The sequence below is a fragment of the Mus caroli genome, chromosome 4, assembly GCF_900094665.2.
Source record: "Mus caroli chromosome 4, CAROLI_EIJ_v1.1, whole genome shotgun sequence".
Lineage (NCBI taxonomy): Eukaryota > Metazoa > Chordata > Mammalia > Rodentia > Muridae > Mus > Mus caroli.
The window spans coordinates 91,133,059-91,155,645 of record NC_034573.1 but is presented as its reverse complement, the minus strand read 5'-3'; the positions used below and the strand labels follow the sequence as shown (position 1 = coordinate 91,155,645).

General features: G+C 38.3%; 1 protein-coding gene across 5 annotated transcripts in view; it reads left to right on the top strand.

Moving 5' to 3' along the window:
• Positions 1-22,587, top strand: part of Dock7 (dedicator of cytokinesis 7) — a 183,354-nt gene that overhangs the window by 117,409 nt on the left and 43,358 nt on the right. For 2 of the 5 annotated variants that reach the window (XM_021161214.2, XM_029475729.1), the window contains exons 21-29: positions 3,086-3,250; positions 5,290-5,459; positions 12,370-12,459; positions 13,643-13,732; positions 14,642-14,737; positions 16,721-16,861; positions 16,962-17,075; positions 18,733-18,903; positions 21,611-21,750. In XM_021161214.2, coding sequence (XP_021016873.1) covers positions 3,086-3,250; positions 5,290-5,459; positions 12,370-12,459; positions 13,643-13,732; positions 14,642-14,737; positions 16,721-16,861; positions 16,962-17,075; positions 18,733-18,903; positions 21,611-21,750 — 1,177 coding nt within the window. The remainder of the gene's footprint in view (positions 1-3,085; positions 3,251-5,289; positions 5,460-12,369; positions 12,460-13,642; positions 13,733-14,641; positions 14,738-16,720; positions 16,862-16,961; positions 17,076-18,732; positions 18,904-21,610; positions 21,751-22,587) is intronic. The other 3 variants (XM_029475730.1, XM_029475732.1, XM_029475731.1) reach the window with 2 other exon arrangements.

The window sequence follows — 22,587 nt, the reverse complement described above, 5'->3', positions numbered from 1 at the left end:
GGGGTTCTGCTCTTGGCAGGCCTCAAGAATAATGCAATGTCACAGATTCCTAAATTCCTAGGCCTTGCTAATTCTTTTATTTATTTATTTATTTATTTATTTATTTATTTATTATATGTAAGTACACTGTAGCTGTCCTCAGACACTCCAGAAGAGGGCGCCAGATCTCGTTATGGATGGTTGTGAGCCACCATGTGGTTGCTGGGATTTGAACTCTGGACCTCTGGAAGAGCAGTCGGGTGCTCTTACCCACTGAACCATCTCACCAGCCTGGCCTTGCTAATTCTTATCTTATCTGGAGAATCTCCATTTGTCTGGAGAGTATACCAACTTGCTTTTGGTATGCAATGTAGCCTGTACTAAAGATTTCTATCTCAGTGAGATTCCCAGGCTCTTTCTGCAGACCAGTTGAGCCACTGGCTCCGTCTATTGTAATGCTTAATTAGTTACTGAATAGATTAACTTCCTTGCTGCCTTCTCACAGGATTCTAAGTTCTGGCAGCTTCTGGGATCTTGGAACACTGGCTTTAGCTATGTCAGAATTTAATCTTAAAAGGCACTTATAATAGGATAAAAAAGAGAGCACGTGGATCCACACACTAGACTAAGGTGGGAATGGAAAATTAATGTATGGGTTAGAGAGAACGCCAGACTTCAGGACTGAGTTTCCGTGAAACTCTTTTGCCTCATGAGTAGCTTCCAAGCCTCAGCCTGTCAAGCTGACTCGACCGGAGAGTGTGGCAGAGGCCAGCCTGGTCTACAGAGTGAGTTCCAGGACAGCCAGGGCTACACAGAAAAACCCTGTCTCGAAAAAAACAAACAAACAAACAAAAAGTTAGTACTTTTTTGAGATTTTAGAAATAAAATAAATAATAAATTGCAAGGCACTGATCAAAATAGTACTGTGTGCTTTATTTTCACTTTGTATGTATCCTCTCAGCCTGCTTGGATAGTCTGTCTTGGTTACTCTTTACCATGAGCAAGGCAACTGTCCTTTGAAAGTATTTAATTAATGGTTCCAGTGGGATAGAGTCTGTGACTATCATAGCAGGGAGCATGACAGCAGACTGCCAAGCATGGTGCTGGAGCAGTAGCTCAGAGCTGGGAATGGTATGGACGCAACCCCAGTGACACGCATCCTCCAACAAAGCTCCTGATCCTTGCAAACAGTTGCATCAGCTGTGGACCAGGCATTCAAGTGGGGGCCCTTCTCATTCAAATCACCCCTTCACAGACGAACACAGTGGCTAACATGTTTCAAGTTTTGTCTAAAGTCACTCAGTTATTACCACAGCCAAAATTCAGCCCAAGCAACAGGCTCCAGAGTATATCTCATACCTAACAGGTGTCCACTGATAAAGATTTTAAGAACAGTTTGGTCTAATGAAGGAAGAAATCAAGAAGTTCGGCTAGAAGGGAAAGCTGGGTTGAGAGAAGCATAAGAGTAGATTGGAAGATGCTGAGATATGGTGCAGCAGGTGAGAGCACTTGTGGCTCTTCCAGAGGATCCAGATTCAGTTCCTAGCACTCTCATGGAGGCATACAGCCACCTGCAACTCCAGCTAGAGGACCTAACACTCTCTTCTGTCCTGTGCAGGTACCAGGCATGCAAATGATACATAAACATACATACAGGCAAAACATTTGTACACATAAGCTGAAAATAAAAAGTTAATGTGAGCATCTTTACCTACTGGGATAAATCATGTGCAAGATAGGAAGAAAAAAACCAAAAACAAGATAATGGAGTGAGAAACGATTTAACCATTGACGAAGGTTCAGGAAATGAAAGTGAAGTTAGATTTCTCCTGGGGAAGGGATATTGCTTTTCCTGGGAAGCTGATAGGAGTTTTACTTTCTATTAAGTTTATAGGTAGATTTGAGACCTTTCATGCTTTGTACATGTTCTGAGTGATATAGAAGGTAAGAATTGCTAAGTGAGTAAGATGGATTTTTAAATGTAATTTATTTGTTATTTTATGCGTATGAGTGTAGTGCCTGAATGTATGTGTACCTCATGCATGCCTGGTAGCTGTCGAGTCAGAAGACAGTATCAGATGCCCTCGAACTGCAGTTAAAAGTTGGTTGTGAGCTACCATGTGGGTTGAAGGAGTCAGTCTTTGGTCTTTGGGAAGAATGGTCAGTGCTCCTAACTCCTGAGCATCTCTCCAGCCCCTGGACCTGGGTTTGGAGAGGATTCTGTTGATTTGGAATAATTACTATGAGGGGAAAGAAATAAAGGACTTACCCCGGAACCAGGAAGTTGCTAAGCTGTCTCAGGATTCTGTCTCTGTGCTCTCCTCCTAGTTCAGTCCATGTTCATTATCTTGTAAATGGCCATTTCACTATTTAACCTTCAAGAAACTTGCCTGGCCTCATTTAGCTGTCCATAGTTTTCTGTCATGATTAAATGAATAATCACAGAACTGACACCTTGTTCTGGTGGCCTCTTGCTTACCTAGTTCTTCAATGTGCTGTCGGAATCCCCTGGTTTTAAAGAATTGTTGCAATGTGTCGACATGGAGGGTGGTGTGGGTGGTGTTTTGTCATTTTAGGTGCTCTGCTGCCTTCAGTTTTACAGCCCCTCCCTCTTCTAATTCTTTCAGAGTTGATAATTTCAGTCAAGTTGTTACCTATTACTCTCTTTTCATATTATTGTTTTTAATAATTTCATTGTTATTTTAAATTTCTTTAAAAGTGATAGGTGCACATTGTATGCTGTTTAGATTTTTAGAATCATGTTTAAAATGAGAATTTCACTCTTGAGGTTGTCTACAAGATGGATTTCTCTGTGCTTTGTATTACCTCTCAAAATAGTTTTTTTTTTTCCTGTTGGGCAGTGTTTTTGTTTTAGTTAATCTAATTATCTTTGTTTTAATTTACAGTTTTCAAATTAAATTTACAAGAATACTTTCTGTTGAACTAGTACAAAATTCAAAATCAGTACAGTATTTTTATATCTTATACATGTAAGATATCTTACCATTCTGTTTATAGCCTTTTGTAAAAGGGACAGAGCCTTCTTTCCTGTGGAACTGCAAATCTAAAAACATTAACGCAAAAATATTTTCCTCTTTTTGAAAAGTTAATCTAGGGCAAGCATCTTTTGAAGCTATGGCATCAATTATAAATCGACTTCACAAAAACTTAGAAGGAAATCATGACCAGCATGGCAGAAACAACCTTCTCGCATCGTATATCTATTATGTGTTCCGCCTGCCAAATACTTACCCTAATTCACCTTCGCCAGGTATTTTATTCCTCTTAGTACTAAACTCTCTTTCATGAAGTGTTCTTGCCAAGACTGAAGTACTCAGCTAGTCCATGGTGTGATTCACACATTCATCACATTTATTCACTCTCTACTAAGGAACATTCGCTGGCTTAGCCATCGAAGGGATATGTTTCCTTTTAAAACATCATTTATATACATCTTCCTTTAAGTTGATTTGGAGAGTTGGCTAAATTAATTATTGGAAGTGAACCTTGACAGTCTCATCATCCATCTCTGAAAGCATTTTATCATTTCTTGTTAAAATTAATAGTCTTTATTATTTTCTTTGTCATTCAGAGTGGTTTTGGACATTTTTAAGGAGACACATTGTACTCCAGCCACATATGTAGCAGAGGATGGCCTTGTCGGTCATCAGTAAGAGGACAGGCCCTTAGTCCCATGAAGGTTCTTTGCCCTAGTGTAGAGGAATGCCAGGTCCAGGAAGCAGGAGTGGGTGGGTTGGTGAGCAGGGAGTGGGGGGAGGGGATGAGGGTTTTCCGAGGGAAAACCAGGACAGGAGATGACATTTGAAATGTAAATAAAGAAAATATCTAATAAAATATAAAATAAAATGAAATTTAAAAAGGAAGCACATTGTACACTAATTTCTATTAACCTTAAAATGTCTATAGTAATATAAAAATTGGTTGTCTCGAAAAATTCCAATTTCTTCATGACCGGTAAAATAACTTAAGCTTTCTAAATAATAAAGCCGCAAGTCATTTCTTGTCTTTTGTATAATGTTGGTGATAGTGGTGTTTGTGAGGGATAGTTGAGTCTCCATTTAATTTGTTAATTATTGAGCTTTGGAAACTGCTTACCTGTTTGCTGTACAAGCAGTCACACAGCTCTAGTGATGATAGTCCATGCCCCTTTGCAGCCATTGGCAACATTACTGGTTTAAGCTTTAGCCTAGAATTTCTTTTATTTGCTGTGAAAATAGGAAATAATGGGTCTTCTCTCCTGCCCCATGATTTACTGTGTGTATTTTAGGCTTTCTAACTTGAGACTCTGAGCTTGGGAGTGGTAGAGGTACTTCCGGAGCACAGCGCCCAGAATGCGTCTCCATCTGCCTTTTTGTTTAGTTCAGTAGTAAGATTTCGCACGTTTGACATGTAACCCTTTTCCTGCCCTGATCTAAAAAACACATACACATTAATTAGCTGGAGATTTGTATCATCTTCAATAAGACATTGTAAAATATTCTACAATTCAAAGACATAGAGAGAGCTGGGGAGATGGCTTATTCTGTAAAAAGATTATCATACAACCATGAGGACCTGAGTTTGATTTCAAAACCAATCATAAGAAGCCAAACATGTTCATAGAATATACATGTGTACACACATGCACAGAAAAGATGCATATAATGAATATAATTGCTGGCTATTTTTGCTTTTATAAATAGTGCTCGATTGTATTCAGACAAAGGAATTCTTTGTTTTTATAATCGAGGCTCTTTAGAATTATCTTTAGGTGTGTGTGTGTCTGTGAGATGTAAAACAAAGATGCTATTTTTTATTTTTCACATCACTTATGAAGATAGAGAAATTAAAGACATACTTTCATTTAACTGATGTTGGTAATGAACTGGATGTCCCTGTAGTGACCATATATCAAGGGGCAGAGCAGAAAGTGTGAGCAAAACGGGAACAGAAGCAGTAGCAGCTGCCATATTTTGTGTCCAAGACACAACTATGTTGAGTAAAGGTGGTGTTTGTATGTTTCTTATTTGTTTTATTTTTTACTGTTCATGAAATATTGAAACATTTAAGACAATGATTTTTACTTATGATCCATATGGTTTGTGTCAACTGCTACAAAGTAGAACTTCACATAGCTGTCAATGGATCTTGAGTGATTTTACTTCTAATTATTTCTTTCTTTTAAAAAAAGAATATGTGTTAATTTTCATTTAGAAAGTAAAGCAATTTATAATTTTTGTGGAATTTTGTAAAGTGGTTATTTTAGGGGGTCCTCTCTTACTAATTATGTGCTCTTTATTGCAACTCTAGGTCCCGGGGGTTTGGGAGGATCAGTGCATTATGCCACAATGGCAAGGTCTGCAGTGAGACCTGCGAGCCTTAACTTAAATCGGTCTCGAAGCCTTAGCAACAGTAACCCAGATATATCTGGGACTCCCACATCACCAGATGATGAAGTTCGGTCAATCATTGGCAGTAAGGTAAACCGAGGACATGCTATCCACTTATGAGAGTTATTGAAGTATTTGATTTATTCTTAATTTTAAGAGGTATTTAAGTTCAAAGTAAGTATGAATTTTTTTTATTTTACTTGAGTTAGAAAAAAGAGAAATATTCCTATTTTGTCAGTAAATACCTTACACATTTCTATTAAATATGTTTGTTTTTATAAACTGGTCTATAGATTGTGCATTTAAAAAATAAATGTGCTAAATTCTAAAATGTGTTCATGATAAGTCATCACATATAACTTGTCTGATAGCTCGTGTGAAAATTTGTTAGATTGGTTCTATAGCATGGGAGGGACCTGTGTGACTGATGTGTATAATAGATGTGCTTTCAGTGATTTGCTGTGTGAGCGCCTCCTTCAGGAGAGCATCCAGAGTAGTTCCTGGCCTTGGTTGGTAAGAGAGTTACATTGCCCTGGGTACATTCACCCTGGGTGAACTGCACTAGGACTAGAGAGTGTGATTATTTAACCATGCTTAGTAATTAACCTAGACAAGAGAGGGGCCAAGTAGGATAAGACCCACCAACACTTTACTCAGAACCTCCATTATTATCACACCAAAAATATTCAGGAAAATTACTTTTCTACATTTACAATACAAAGATATCTCTGAATTTAAGCTTAGGAAAAGTACTGAGATTTTTTAACCTTATTTTTGTCCTCAATTTGTTGTTGTTGTTTAGGAGAGGGAAGTACTGAGCAGTAGTGTACTGCAGAGTTTATTCATAGTCAGTAGAGTGACTTCTGCTTGAGAACTACAGGACTTGTTGTCCAGAGCTAGATAACATATTTCTCAAGATTCTACCTTAGAAACATCTCTTAATTTCTATACATTGTGCCTTGTTTAACAATTATTCTTTTTATATTTCTTATATAACTTCAAGATTTAGAACAAGGAAGTCTATATTACTTGGTATTCATTTTGCTTTTTAAGAAAATCATTAAGTGAAACATAGTAACAACTTGTCCAAATATATATGAAATTAGTATACACATGTATATGTAGGTGTTTATACTAATTTCTTTTTTTTCTTTTTTTACGTCATCACAGCATGTCTTAATTAAGTTTTCTTTCTTTGAGACAGTGTCTCATTATGTAGCCCAGGGTAGCTTTGAACTCCTGTTCCTCTTGCTTCAGCCTCCCATGTACTGTGATAACAGGTATGTGCTGCCAACTGAGATCTAATTAAGCTTTATTTTAAGTAGTTTTACACTTTTCATTTTCATTGAAAAATTGGTACATTACTTTCATATTTTTCCTTAATGTTAATAACATACTTTTATCTTATAAAAATGTAAGGAGTCTAAATTTTTGTATGCCTATTCTTAATTTATTCTTACTTCATTGTCTAGGTTATGACGCCATATCTCCTTCCCCTTAGAGGTGGCATCTTTTGTCTTAATCGTGATCTTCCCATGAGTCTTCCCTCAGGACCAGTCACTTAGCCTTTATGGTTTCACTTCATGCATTTTGTCACCCTTATTTCTTTGTAGTGTCCCACCTCTAGGAATTTGCTTTCCTTTTCAGCTTCCACTCACTTAGTCTTGTTTTCCTCAGGAGGAAAGAGGGAGGAGTTTCCAAATGTTCTGTCTTCCTCCTTGTCATCATAACTAGTCAGAACCAGTCATGTGTTCTTGTCACAATCAAACCTCAATATCTCTTTTTTTTCCTCAAACTTAAAACCATCCTTAGAAACAACGGACTGGCTCTTCTGTGTCCTGAAAATGGCAGCTAGCCTCATCTGAAGTCCCCCATGCTCCAGGCAGGCAGACATTCCATGTGCCTTTCACTATTTCATTCTGCCATAGGTTATTACCACAGACCACCTAATACCTTCTCCTTCTTAGTCTTGACCACTGTGTCCTCCAGCTTTTGTCTTCCGCTTAAGGGAGATGTGAGGTTCCCTTTTGCTTACAGTCTATTGTGTCTTCTTGTCTGTGAGTCTCCTTCTTTTTTCCGCCTACTCAGGATTCCCACTCTAGGAGTTCTTTGATCTCTTGTCCTGAATGATCAGTTCTCTCCTATATACTGAATCATTTTCATTCACAGACAGACAGACATGTTAGTTCTCACTTAAAAAATTCTCCCTAGTGTTCATGCTGCTACTTTGTACACTATTTTCTGGTATTGGGGGGGTGGGGGAGGGAGTGTATCCTAGAACCAGTGCTGGGATTAAAGGAATGTGCCATCATGCCAGCTCTGCTGTCTCTTAAAGTAGAGCCCATTATACTTTGTGTCTAGGTTCGTTTACTTTGTAAACCTTGTATCTTCAGTTCTTTTACTCTTGCTGTCTTTTTAAATTAACTTTCCTGCTATCTCCCACCCAAACTGCACTTGTTAATATTACAGTTGTTCTCCACTGTGCTAAATCCAATAGTTGTGTGTCCAAACTTGGATTTTAAAATTATTTCTTTCATCTTAACTTACGTTTTTATGTGTCTTTGTGTATGGTATGTGCAAGTGAGTGAAGATGCCTCTGGTAAGAATATCAAATGCCCTGTGGCTGAAGTTGCAGGCACTGTGAGCTGTCTGACTGGGAGCCCAGCACAGAGCCTGTGCAAGGGCAGCCCTGCTCTGAACCTCCGGTTCAGTCCTGCCCGGATCTTTGACACAAATTCTTGGTTCAGTTTGCTTGGCTTCTGAGACTCTATATTGTATTAGTGTTGTTCTTCAGAGTTTACTGTTTCTGTCTTTTCATGTTCTTCTACCTAAGTTCCTTTTCTGATAATCTCTTACTTTGCAAGCCTAGTGTTTTTTATTGAGAGCGTTTATAAATGCTAGGTTAATCCCCCCTCACCTTACTTTTCAGTACAGATCTCTCGCAAGAATTCCACTTACCTGTTTTCCTAAGTCCTTTTTCACATTGCACAAATGTTAAACAGAGAGCCTCGGGGTTTTCTATTTAGTTGAGTTTCTTTTTTCTTTTCTTTCTTCCCTGGTGCCCACCCCATCCCATGCTGGAGATTGAACTGAAGGCTTTTCATATGCCTTCTTACCATCTCTGCCATCCTAGTATGAGATGGCAGTGTCCTCTCTGATTTAATGTGCTGGGCTTGAGATGTTACCCTGCTGTTACTCTACCTTCTGTTCACAGCATGATGTCTAGGGGGTTGCTTTACAAGTTAAGATACACAAGAGAAGTTGAGTCAAATTTTATCATGTCTCTCAGCACGATCCTCCTGTGACTACTCTCTGAGATCATTTAGGATTTTACTTAGAGGACCTCCTTCTAGTGAGGTCTGCCTAAGGTTCTTGTCAAATTCTTGTTAACTGGTGTTTTAGTCTCTTTTCTTTGCTCTGAAAAAATGTCACTACACAAGCAACTAGAAAAAGGAAGCACTGTATTTAGTTCACACTTGCAGGTTATGTCAGGGAGGACACAGTGATAGGAGTGCCCACCTCGGATCTTTAAGAAGGAAGCAGAGAAGGAGGACTGCATGCAGGTCTCAGTTCATTCTCCATTTTATATAGTTCAGGATCTTCTGCCCAGAGAATGGCCCTGCCTACAATTCATAAAAGTCTCCACATACCAATTAGTGCAGTCAACACAACCCCACAGATGTGCCCAGAAAGCCATCTCTAGGTGGTTCTAGATTCTGTCAAGTAGATAATTAATACCAATCTTCATAGTCCACCCATTGCCAGTTGGCACCCAGACAAATCACTTTTAAACCATATCCTACTACCCTTTGATCCTTTAGGCTATGACCAAGTTATAATATAAAATGCATTCACTCCAGCTTTAAAAATCCTCACAGTAATTAAACTTCAAAATTCCACATTGCAGGTTAAATAACTCCCACATATAATGACACAGAAAAAATACTCCCATCCCCAAATGGAAAAACTGGGATATAGCAAGAAAGAATCACACCAAAGCAAAACCAGAATCAATAAGAGCAGCCACCAAATCCTGCGGCTCCGTGTCTGGCATCTGGACTTGTGATTTAGTCAGTTGGGTTCCAAAAGGCTTGAGTAACACTCGCCCTCCATCTCTGGGGCCCTTGGAACCCTTAGAATCTCTAAGGCTAGATTCTTCTATGCCCACAACTCTAGACTCATAGTTTTGACATCTCCAATATCTTGAGGTCTCCATTGAAATGTAGGCTCTACCTTCAAGGATTTGCACAGAGGCCTCATAAGGCCTCCTCCGAGGACCACAACCTATCATACATTGCTTGGCCTCAGTTGCTTTCCATGGCCCTCTCAGTCCCTCAAGTTTCATGCCTTGAAAAACATGGTCAGGGAGATGACCTCAAGATGTAGCCTGGGTTCCTTGGGATATAGGTGTCTCAGCTTCAGTGTACTGATCCCAGGGAGACATTTTTCTAGGCAATTGATTTTGAGAATTGGATCCCTCAACTTAAGGGTTATTCTTTAAGTGAATTTGGATCTTCACAAGTTGGAGCCTCTTAGAAGTACAATGTTGCCTACAGTGTTGTCTCAGTGCTGCACAGGGTTCTCTTTATTAGTTCTGATCTCTTTAATGGCTGTTTTCTTATCAGCAGGTGACTGTTCCTATCTTAACATTTCCTGAGTCATACAAATTAATTAGTCCATTAGCTTTAGATTTAACTTTATTCCTGTTCTCAGGACACTGGCAATATGAAACCAGATTCTTGAGCAAAATATCCATGAATGGCCCCCCAGTTCCGATCTTGACAGAGTCATAGGCCAAGCTGCCAGTTTCTGCATGTCTTGTAGAGTTTGTACCCCACCCCAGGGTAGCTCATTAAGCTCTGCTTCCACTCCTCAAAGGTTTGTCTACCTACAAGGTAAGACAAAATAATAGTATTGGTATTAGGCAAACACACACACACACACACACACACACACACACACAGCTGGCTACATTTTACCTTTTCTTTTTTTTCTTAAACAGCTAGAAAGTTGTTACATTAGTATCTTTTGGTAATGAATTTGTTTAAGGACTGATGGTAGGTAGGTAGGTAGGTAGGTAGATGTACACACACAGACACATATATACATATATACATATATACATATATATGTATATATATATATATATTCAATTTTATATCACTTGAGTTATGAAAGTTATTTACCTCACAAACTAATCGACCACATATTGTCTTTAGCTTTTTTGTTTGTTTTCTGTTTTAGAGAGAGAGGAGCAGGTGGTTTTCTGTGTAGCCCTGGCTTACTTTACTTAGCCTTTGACGTGTAATTACAACTATTCAAGCATCAGTGTTGTGTTTATGAAGTATAAATGGCAGCAAACTGATAATTTATTCTGATATTAATTTCCATAAACATTATTTTAAAAAGAAAATTTTAAACAAGGCTATAATACATTTGTACAGGCAGTATACTCTTACTCATTACAAATCAATTCATTCAAATACAAAATTTTAATCTCTGGAATATTTTTGTATAAACTACTTTTGGTGTCTGCCACCTTCAAGGCATTACCCTTTGACCTTCCTTAAACCATGATGAAGGTTATCGTTATTATTTCTACTTTGTAAATAAGAAAATGAATAAAAAGTCATTTATTTTAGACTTCTAAATTAGCGAGCAGAAAAGTCTGTATGAACCTTATCTCCCATCTTAGGCAGTCAATGAAGGAAAATGGATAATTATATTAATATTAGTTACTTCAACTGTTCTGTGTTTGAGAAGAAGAAAAAAAAGAAGAGAAATATTCTCCCTAAAGTCAGAACTTGAAGCAGTGGTTAGTTCCCTTTCAGAAACGTTTCTTGAGATACTAAAAATGTGTTGATGTGTAGGCCTTCCCTCACTGACTCGCACTGACCTGTTTCATGGTGGGCTGGGGCCGTTGCATTGCCGTTGCTGTTGGGAATCTTTCCAAGGGCCGGCTGTCTAAATAGACCTAGTGGTCAGTACACCAGCATGGCTTCCTTTCCAAGCAGTCTTAGCTTTGGTAGTTTCTGGCTCTAGTACATTCGTGGCTTTAGTATTTTTAATCAGGTTGCTTTGGGTTGTCTTTTCTATCCTTAAATCCTCTAAACACCCATTACAACTTGCTCCAACTCCATTTAGCAGGTTCTCTCCCCTTAGGTGAGTTTGAAATCTGGAAGTTGGGGGATAGAGAACAGAATATGAATTTTATAAAGCAACTTTACATGATTCTAATAATCTTAGGCTTGGGAAACTGAAGTCAGGCCTCAGCTGACTTCATCAGCAACCAGTAATCTCTTTCAGTAACTTGCCAGTATATTCTTTAATGATAACTAACATATTAAAATTTAATGAGAGTGATGATAAAAACACAATTCCTAGAGAGAGACATAATGTTTTTCTTATATATTTATATGACATAGAACCCATACTTCTAAATGACCAATATTAATAAAAAGAAATACAATTTCACATTTACTGTTGTTATTAGGAAGGGACAAATTTAGCTATTCTTTTATATAATGTTTTCCCTCATGTTTTTTATTTTCTAAAAGAAAATGAAAGAGGAAAGGTCAACAGACTTGTGGAGCTCTCACTGCAGAGGAGCTTCAGCTAGTAGGAATGCAGTGAACGTAAGGGCTTCTAGCAGAGTGCTTATTTTCTTCCTCTAAGACTCACTTCAGTTAAGAGTTTGTACCATATTTAGGAAGCTTTGTGAGGGTAATGCTGTAGACATTTCTGTGGTTTGTACTTTAAGGCAGTCACCTTACATTGAAATGACCTTTAAGTACTTTTCTTTTTTTTAAAGTTGCGCTATATGATAAGATGATGTGGATGACCTAACCCTCTCTATGGACCTGAGATCTTTCGGGTTGCTTTAACAGTACTAATGAAGACCATGTTTGCATTGGGAGTTCTGCGTTTCTCTAAGGATAATTCATAGCATGCATCATGTAACATTTCTCTCCTTTCCAACTGCTCTCTGTTATGTGCTTAGGGTTTAGATCGCTCCAATTCCTGGGTTAACACTGGTCCAAAAGCTGCCCCATGGGGATCCAACCCCAGTCCAAGTGCAGAATCAACACAGGTGGTGTTTGCATTATAGGTTTCTTTATTGGCTGCTGCTGCTTCTCTTTAGAACATTGCCTTCTAGTACATGCTGTGGTTTCAGTGGCTTGCTTTCATTTAGTCATTATAAGTGTGCATTTTTACCTAGCACATTCCCCAACTACTTTGCATGAACCCACCAGTTGCACCAGTAATGCTCTCCTCTTGTTTCTCTGTCTCCTCCTGCCTCCTTTTTACACATCATATCAGTGTCGTTGTGCCTGCTGTTTATGCGCTGAGCGCTTTATAGCAGGTTCTCTTCAGGGCTTGTACCTCTTTAGTAGGAAGTTGTTATGTAGAAAATATCGAACAGTTTTCCATTTGATTGAACCTAAATCTAAATATATCATTTCCTGTGGCCTTTATTACCTTCGCTTTTTCACAATCACCAAATAGAAAGATTGGTAGTAAATCTAAGTTAAATATAAATAAATATGAGGTGTACAGTACGTATACTATAAGGATAAATGCTGGCGGAAAACCTGTTTAATTTGTAATGTGTTGCAAAGTATGAAATTTATTATAATTATGACATACTTTAAGACTAGTTGCTTGATAACTAACTGCATGATGCATCAAAATATACTTCTTATCTGTGTATTGGCTTTGAAGAAAAATTCTCTAATTCCTAAAAAAGAATCCAGTTCTCCATTTAAGATTTAAATTGTATTGCATATAGTTTATGACAAACTTAAATGTTCTTAATAGAAAAAAATAAAGTTTCTAAATTCCCATTTAAGATTATAACTGACTTATATTATGCACAGTTTATGACAAACTTAATTGGTATATTTTTAATAAAAAGGTAATGTTTTGAAAGTTTTCATTTCCCTTATTGAGTACAAAATTCTTGATTTCTATGTTTTTTGTCAGACAGCAGTTGAGAAGTATGTTTTTGCTTTTTATATGTTTCCGCTAGATATGTGCATGTATAGATTACACAGGTAAGTTTCATTCTTTGCAGCACTCTGTATCATAATCACTAAGGTAGTTAATCCTTAAAAAAAAAAAAAAGAAGCAGATTCCATACTGCTTTTAATGCAGCTTAAAATAGCGCAATGCAATCAGAAATAGCCTAAATGTTTGAAACTGAGCGTAGCCCGTGACTTGAGACCCTCAACAGTGTTAATGTTCTCTCGCCATTCGTTCACCTTCACCCATAGGCTATGGATCGAAGTTGTAATCGTATGTCTTCGCACACAGAGACGTCAAGTTTCTTACAAACATTAACGGGACGCTTACCAACTAAAAAGGTAGATTCATAAGAAGACAGAGGGGGAAAGTAATTCCAACATTTAAAAACTTAAGAGTTTCCTCATACAACCAGTGTGAGATACTTAAATAATTTTGTTGTGTCTAAAACTACATTTGAATAAACAGTGCTGGTCTGGAGCCTCTGGGCCATGCCACTGCTGTTCAGGGTTTGTTTTCATTAAGAAAATGTTTTTAGTCTTGGAATTGATTGTAGAATATACTAATTCAAATAAGATCATAAAAATTTAATACCAGAAAAATATATGAGCTCTTAATTCTGTTTCTGTAACTGCTTCTGTCTTGTTTTAAATCTCCAGGGAAAGGAAGATGAGTTAGCAAAGTTCTCACTCTTAGTAAGCGATGCTGACTTGCCCTTGTGCACAGCCCTGTCAGGCCTTTCATAGCAGTCTCTGCTACTTTGCAAGTGCTTTGTATGCATATCCATTATCAGAAACTTTCTGCTTTTTAAAAATACATCTTAAACACTTGGAACTTAGTAGCATATAGAAAAGTTTAAATTTGTAATGGTATTTCCTAAATTGTACCAGCAAACTTGATAAATATATGTTCAAAAATATACTTAAAATACATACAAAATCGATTTTGTAGTTGTGAGGTTTTGTATTAGTTTTTCATTTGCAAGTGCAATTTAGGAAGTTGTTTCCTGCCTGTCCTTTTAAAATTACATTTTACTCCAAGATAACATGTAATTTTTCAGCTTTGAACATACCACACTGTGTTCATGCATAAATAGTCGTTTCGTTAATGGGTGTGTCCATGACATCATCCAGTGTTCGTGTGCCCTGTTGAGCTTCGTCCCATTCGCCTTCATTTGTCCCTGTGTTGTCATTTGGTTTGTGTCATCAGCAGGGCTGGCTTGGTAGTAACAGTGATTTATCTCTGGATAGCTTTTTCACGAGGAGCTGGCTTTGCAGTGGGTCGTTTGCAGTGGCAGCGTTCGGGAGTCGGCTTTGCAGCAAGCCTGGTTCTTTTTTGAGCTGATGGTAAGCAAACTGAACGTGTTCTCTAATACTTTCTAACTCATAAGCAATTGTGTATCAGCTCGTTTTTCTTTTATTTTAGAAATTACATCCCCATGTTTGCCCTCAAGCATAATTATACATATTTGCTTCTAAATATAGGCCATGGGTACCAGCACAATATAGGTAAAATCAGAGTGTGTGAGGTTCGTTTCATCTCTGCTTTTGATTTTGTCTTGTTCTTCTTGACTACACAAGGAAATCTGTGACAGTCTGTGCTAATCTGTGCAAGTCAATAAAGTCAGTGTTGTAGATGTTGTAACAATTAATTAGATCTTTATAAATACATCCTGTTATTATTATAGGTGAACAGCACACATGGAAATGCAATTATAGTCAATTTGAGAAACCCTTTTGCATACTTCAATAATGATACACAAACCGATTAATTTTTGTTCATGTCATATAAAACATGGCTGTACTTATATACATGCAGACCTCTTAATGAAGCAGAGCAGTAAGTGCTTATCTGGTGACTATGCAGGCCTGTTGTTACTGAGGCCGTGAGAGGTTAAGTGACATTTTAGTATACACATCCTGTAGGTAGCAGGACTATAACTCAAGTCCTGACATTCTGGCCCTAGCAATCCTCTAGTTTTCTCCCTTAGGACTAGACAGCTCAGATCATGGGATCATTTTATTTCAACAAAAATAATATTTAATAAATAAGGAGCCAAACAAAAGCCAAAACAAAGAAATGAGGACAGGGGGAGAGAGGGAGGTATGAAGGGGAGGGAAAGGGACAGAGGGAGGGAAGAGAGAAGGAAGTTAAAGGGTCTTTTAGAATACAGCATACAGCTCAGTAGCACTGACTGTTGCCTGGATTTGAGATACAAAGCATTTTTCTCTATAGGTTTACTAATCTACAGAAAAGGTAAACCTGGGAATATGTGTGTCCAAAAGCTCATTTTCTCTTAGAATATCAATATCAAATTTATAACTCACATACTTTTATTGTAAGATAGGAATTGGCAATTTGGGCTGTAACAAAAGTCTGCCATGTGTGTTCAGATTTCTTAAATGTGAGTCCAGAGATGACAGTTGAAGAGTTGGCTGTAGCTGGGCTTGGTGGCACACCCCTCTCATCCCAGGGCCTTTTAGCAAGAAGCCTGGATTCTGGGAGTTGTAGTGCACACCCCAGTGGCAGGCAGGCACATCTCTTGAGTTTGAAGCCAGTTGAGACAGCATAGGAATTCCTGGCTAGCCAGAGCTATGTAATGAGACGCTGTTTAAAATGTAGGGTGGGGCCAGGGCACTGGGATACAGACAGGCAGTGGAGGTCTTGCCCATCATGCAATGCCCTGTGCTCATTTGTCACCTCAACAAAAAAAGATTTGATTGTGCTGCATGCTATCAACATGTTAACTCTTTAAATGTAAATGCTTACATTCTTTTTTACCATTACTAGTGTTATAATGAAAATGTATCCAAAAGCATTCTGTAAGCTGAAGTCACTTACAATGATCAACTGACACTTCATGTAATAGCTGTTGATGACTACAGTGATGGCAGGCTTTCTAACTATCGGAGGCTTCTAAGTTAGGGCAGCGGGGTGAAAAATTGAGTGAGTCTTATAATATCTGGATTAAAGTTGTTCTTACGCTGTGAAGTTATGACAGAATAATTTATGTGAGTAAAAGGGAAAGGTTTTATTATGTTCGACATTTCATTGGCATATAGAAGATATTTAAGGAACATTTTCAAAACATTGGGAAATCAAAAACTGTTTTAGTTGACTGCTAAATTACATGGTATATTTTTAAAATAGCCAGAATATTTATAGCCATTACAATTTACTTAAAATTAAGCCAGGTAGTAGAACATACATGCAATCTGAAGACCTGAGAGGCTTGAGAACTCATGGTTAATCTGGGTTATATTGCAATATACTGTCATAAAAATAAAGCATAAACAATATCCCAGATGGTGGTGTGTATCCTTTTACAGGTAAAGAGCATGGTGCACCACTTGTACTTTAATGATAAGCTCGACGCTCCGAGGAAAAGCCGTTTTCCAGAACGTTTTATGGATGATATTGCTGCCCTGGTTAGCACAATTGCTGGTGATGTCGTGTCTCGGTTTCAGAAGGTGATGATGACTTCCCACGGATGTCTCTTACAGGCTGAGAGTCAACCGCTGTGCCTTTTTCATCACCATCATCATTATTATTGCTTATTCTGTCTCCTAGGATACAGAAATGGTTGAGAGACTCAACACAAGCCTTGCCTTCTTTCTCAATGACCTGCTGTCGGTTATGGACAGGGGGTTTGTTTTTAGCCTTATAAAGTCCTGCTACAAACAGGTAATACATACTTAGTAATTGAGTAACTGAAGTACTGTGGTAGCTAGTTTCAGAGCTGGAGCTTCAAGAGTACATGCTGACACTAAATGAAAAGCAGCCCCAGTCCTGTGCTGTTAACGCTGTGGTGGAAATGCGCAGGTGTGCTTTATTAGGACTGCCAGTGGATCCCAGAATAGCGACTGCACCCCGCCTAGTGCTTCTTCCTTCCCAATTAAAGCTACTCAGATAGCGATGGACTGCAGCCTTTGAATGCTGTGCAAGAACAGCATTTGTGTTGGGTGCACAGCTAACTGAATTTTTCCTATCCTTGGTATCTAGGGTTTCACATAACCTAGGCCAGCTCTAAATTCACTGTTGTAGCTGAAGGTGATCTTGAACTCCTGGTCTACTTCCTGCATCCTGTGCTTATGAATGTGAACTATTATGCCAGCTTTCGAGTGGCCCTTAAAGTAAATAGTTGGTTTTCATTACTACTATTTTTAATTAATTAATTTATTTATTTACATTCCAAATGTTGCTCCCCCTTCCGGTCCCACCTCCCAGAGTCTTTCACCCCATCCCCCTGTGGGTGGGAGCCCCCTCTCAGAGTTATTACTACTGTGTAAGCATTAGAGTTTGAACTCGTGGTCAGATATTTACTGACATTTTTGCCTTTTGGAAAAGACTTCTCTTGTCTTTGGATTGGCCCCTTTAAATGTTGTAGTCACTCCAGAGTTATCAAAGCATTGGAAAATAAAATCTCTGGGTTTCATCTCAGAATTGTTGAAGTGTTAGAATGCAGTCGAAGAGTAACACTTATGAAGCCCTTCCTAGCTGGCCCATGGGTCAGTTTTGGAGAGCTGTTGATCAGTAATTCTAAGGGGCTGGATACCTAGCTCAGTGGTTAAAGGCACTGGCCACTCTTCCTGAGAACCTGTTAATTCTCAACACTGACACGGCAGCTCACAACAGTCTGTAACTCCAATTCCAGGAGACCCAGTGATCTCTTCTGGCTTCCCTAGGTGCCAGGCATATACATGGTGCACAAATGTACATGCAGGCAAAACATTCATCTTCAATAAAAGAAAAATTTTTTAAAGAATTCTATTTGGCAATATAACTGTTAAAATTTTGAAGGCTTGCTCAATTGAGATTTTTTTCCTTTTATAGTAATAAAAATTATCTGTGTATAAGTACTGACTCACAGATATTTTCAAAACACTATTCTTTTCCCCCAAAATTTATTTTTTATTACTATTAAAACTTATTCTGGCTTATTGACACTTGCCAACCACTTGATTCAGGGATAAGTATACCTATTAAGTCAGCTGACAGTATGTCTCCTCGAGTATCCTGTGATATAGCTGGGAAAAATAGACAACTATAAATGTATTAAAGAAATCTTTTGATGTATGCTTTTCCCTCGTAAGGTACATTTTTGGTAAGTAGAACTATTAGTGCAGCATTAGCAATAAAAGAATTTGACTTTAGGTTAGTCATGTGGATTTATACTGTAGACTTGTGGATTCGCATTTGTAGTGTTTGGTGTCTTTTTGGGAAAGGAGATATTGTCATATAAGCCACAGAACCCCCAAATACTATTATTGTGTTACTGTGTATTACTGTGGGAGAAAAAATATATCAGTTGGTATTCTCGTATTTACACACTGCTTCCAAGGTATCAGCAAAGCTGTATTCACTGCCAAATCCAAGTGTCCTGGTGTCCCTGAGGTTGGACTTTTTGCGAATCATCTGCAGCCACGAGCACTATGTTACATTAAACTTACCCTGCAGCTTGCTCACCCCGCCTGCATCTCCATCACCTTCTGTTTCTTCTGCAACATCTCAGGTATGCAAAATGTGAGGACATACATATGTTTATACTTACACAAATAGGTGAAAAGCTGTTAATGTGTTGTTTGATGATTAATTAGGAATAGGCTCACTTCTGAGTGCTTTATAAATACTAGCTCATCTAATTACCTGGACAACTCTAGGAGTTTTGTTATTATCCATATTGGATACCTCCAAATCAAAACCATAGAAAGTAAGAATGGTCAGGGGAGGCTGTGAGCCAAGGCTTGATTCCAGAGCCAGTGTTGAGCGCTCTCTTGAGCTCCTTTCGCTCCTGTATGCACACATAGGTGGGCTTACCTACCTGAACTCATTTTTTTTTTGATGTTTTCACAAATTGAGTTTTCTTGAAGCAGATATAGAGACCAAGTTTGGGGTAAATAACTGAAAGGAAGCAAGAACGTGTCAGGCTATAGTGCAAGCCTGCCAAGCTCAGCCTGGATCGCTCACATACTGAAACTCAGTGTACGTTAATGGTTGCGCTTGACTTACACAGCTAGCAGTTTCTTCGAAGATTCAAAAAGATTAGGATTTTATAGTTATAGTGGTATGGAAACCAAGGTTTTCCTCCTCTCTATTAAAATGCTCCTTTCATCTTCATCATGAGTTACACAAGCTATTTGCATAGTAGCTCCTAATGTCTGAAATCAGAGTTGATCTTACGTACTTCCTAATCCTATTTCTATGGTGTAGAATGCCCAGGTGCAGTTCTCTAGGCTAAAACAGTCTTACATGTTTGTTTTTAAAAATTAAAACCTTAGTCAGACGTCCCAGGTGAAGTTCTCTAGGCTAAAACAGTCTTACATGTTTGTTTTTAAAAATTAAAACCTTAGCCAGACGTCCCAGGTGAAGTTCTCTAGGCTAAAACAGTCTTACATGTTTGTTTTTAAAAATTAAACCATAGCCAGGTGTGGTGGCGCATGCCTTTAATCCCAGCACTCGGGAGGCAGAGGCAGGCGGATTTCTGAGTTCGAGGCCAGCCTGGTCTACAAAGTGAGTTCCAGGACAGCCAGAGCTACACAGAGAAACCCTGTCTCAAAAAAAAAAAAAAAAAAAAAAAAAAAAAAAAAACAAAAATAAATAAATAAATAAATAAATAAATGAATAAATAAATAAATAAAATAAAATAAACCTTACTTACATAAACTGGAAAAATGGAAAGTATTAGAGAGCCAGCTACAACTTTTTATTTCCACTCTTTCAGTACATCTCCTGGATCAACCTACTGTCACATACCTTCGGCCTCCCTAAAGGATGCATCTAGCTTTGCATTCTTGCTCTGTCTTCTTGTAAAGATGTGGTTATACAGGCAGAGACAAACTAGTCATAAATGTGTTTCCTAAAACCTCCTTACTGCATGGCATTTCCCTATGAAATTTCATAGAATTTCTTGAGTTATCCTGTTCACTTTCTTATTTAACTGTGTAATTTTCAGATTTAATGACTAACGTAGATATGTTAGTTAGGGTTTATTGCTAAGAAGAGACATCTTGGACATGGCAACTCTCATCAAAGAAAACAATTTGGGGGGGCTGGCATACAGTTTCAGGGTTATTTAGTCCATTATTGTCATGACAGTGAGCATTGAAGCATGCAGGTAGACATGGTGCTAGAGAAGGAACTAAGAGTTCTACATCTTGATTTGTAGGCAGCAGAAGGAGACTGTGTGCTACACTAGGCATAGCTTGAGCATAGGAGAACTCAAAGCATACCCCTCAGTGACACACTTCCTCCAACAAAGCCATACCTCCTAATAGTGTCACTCCCTATGAGCCAAGCATTCAAACACCTGAGTCTATTGGGGCATACCTCCTATTCAAACCACCACAGTAGACATCTCCTTTGGGAGCCTGCCATAAAACCTCCTTGCTACATGGCATTCACATGTGAAATTCTTATAGAATTTCTTGAATTATCTTGTTCGCTTTCTTGTAAAACTGTGTAATATCATATTTTAGTATCCAACATAGACATACTCTTGGGGGAGGGGCAGAAAATATTCTTTATACTTAGTTTTCTCTACAGAAATAAGAAATCTAATGCTGGAGATGTGTACACACACACACACACACACACACACACACGCACACACTCATATGTGGGTAGCCCTGAATGTGGAATGTATCTTGGGGGATATAAGTGTTTTCAGGACTACAATTCCTGAAGGTTTGGTGAGAGACCATAAGATGATCCACAAATTCCAATTACAGTATATTCTCTGAAAAGTAGTGTAGGTGATATCTGAAATTTCTCTAGAAACCCTTCAGAGGGTTCCTGAAATAGTAGATGATTAAAAGAATAAAAGGTGAAAACAAACAGGAAATCTTAATATGAGAAAATCAAAATTAAACTTTTTGTAAATAAACTTCAGTAATAAAGTTGATAAGCTGTTTGGAAGATTGAGGCATGGGGTTGTGAGTTGAGCAGTCAGCACTTTCTGTCTGAAGTCAGAGCTGATCTTGTACACTTTCGAGTCCTCTTCCTAAGGTCTGTAATCCCCAAGTAGAATTCCTGGACTAGGTAACAAAAATGAAGAAATCATCATAGTGTCCCATACCTAAAGTGAGAGCAGTAACTTCTCTGTGAACTCTTCAGAGTAACGTTTGTCTGACGTAACAACACCACATTTCATCTGCTGCAATGTCGCAGCTGTAGGATGTTTGCTGCACAGCTGTCAACAGTTGAGTTCTTACCCCCAACAGAGCTCTGGATTCTCCACCAGTGTGCAGGACCAGAAGATTGCAAACATGTTCGAATTGTCCTTACCCTTCCGCCAGCAGCATTACCTGGCAGGCCTCGTGTTGACAGAGCTCGCACTCATTCTAGACCCTGACGCTGAAGGGTGAGTATGCCTGTTTCACACTGTAGGAAGTCGTTGGGGTTTTGACAGTGGGACTGATCCTGCAAAGATTTTAATTAATACTATTCCTGTGTCTTTATTCTCCAAGATCCATATGCTTGTTATTTCTGTACTGATTACTTTCAGGAATGGTGTTTATATTTTATTTAATCTCCTCTGAATTTGAGACTTATCAGCACAGATGGTAGTATATCATGCTTAATGCTGTAGCATTTTTCTAGTAATACAAGAAACAGTTGTGTGTATTAGTATATTGATAAAAATACAGTGGGGCTGGAGAGATGGCTCAGCAGTTAAGAGCACTGACTGCTCTTCCAGAGGTCCTGAGTTCAATTCCCAGCAACCACATGGTGGCTCACAACCATCTGCAATGGGATCTGATGCCCTCCTCTGGTGTGCCTGAAGACAGCTACATATACATAAAATAAAACCTTAAAAAAATACAGTAGGCACTTTTCAGTTAAGGAAAATAGGCTTAATTTTTCTTTAATTCCTTGTGAGAAAAAGTTATAATTTTCCATCCTAGTATGTAGCATTTTATCTTAAAACTTACCCTATCTTTTTTTAAATGTCTGCTGCTAGAGGATTTTTGGAAATTGTTATAAGAAAAGATACTATTTGATGATTTTCATTTATGAAGTACCTTGGTATCTTCTGGGAAAGCAGACCTTATGGGTAGTAGCTATCTTAAAAGTTATGTCTAAGTCTGTTTGACAACCTGGCATGACACTAACCTGAATTTTTAGCTATTTGGAAGGCTAAGGCCATAGGATCATGAGTTTGGGGACATCCTGGACAGCATAGCAAGACGTCTCCTGT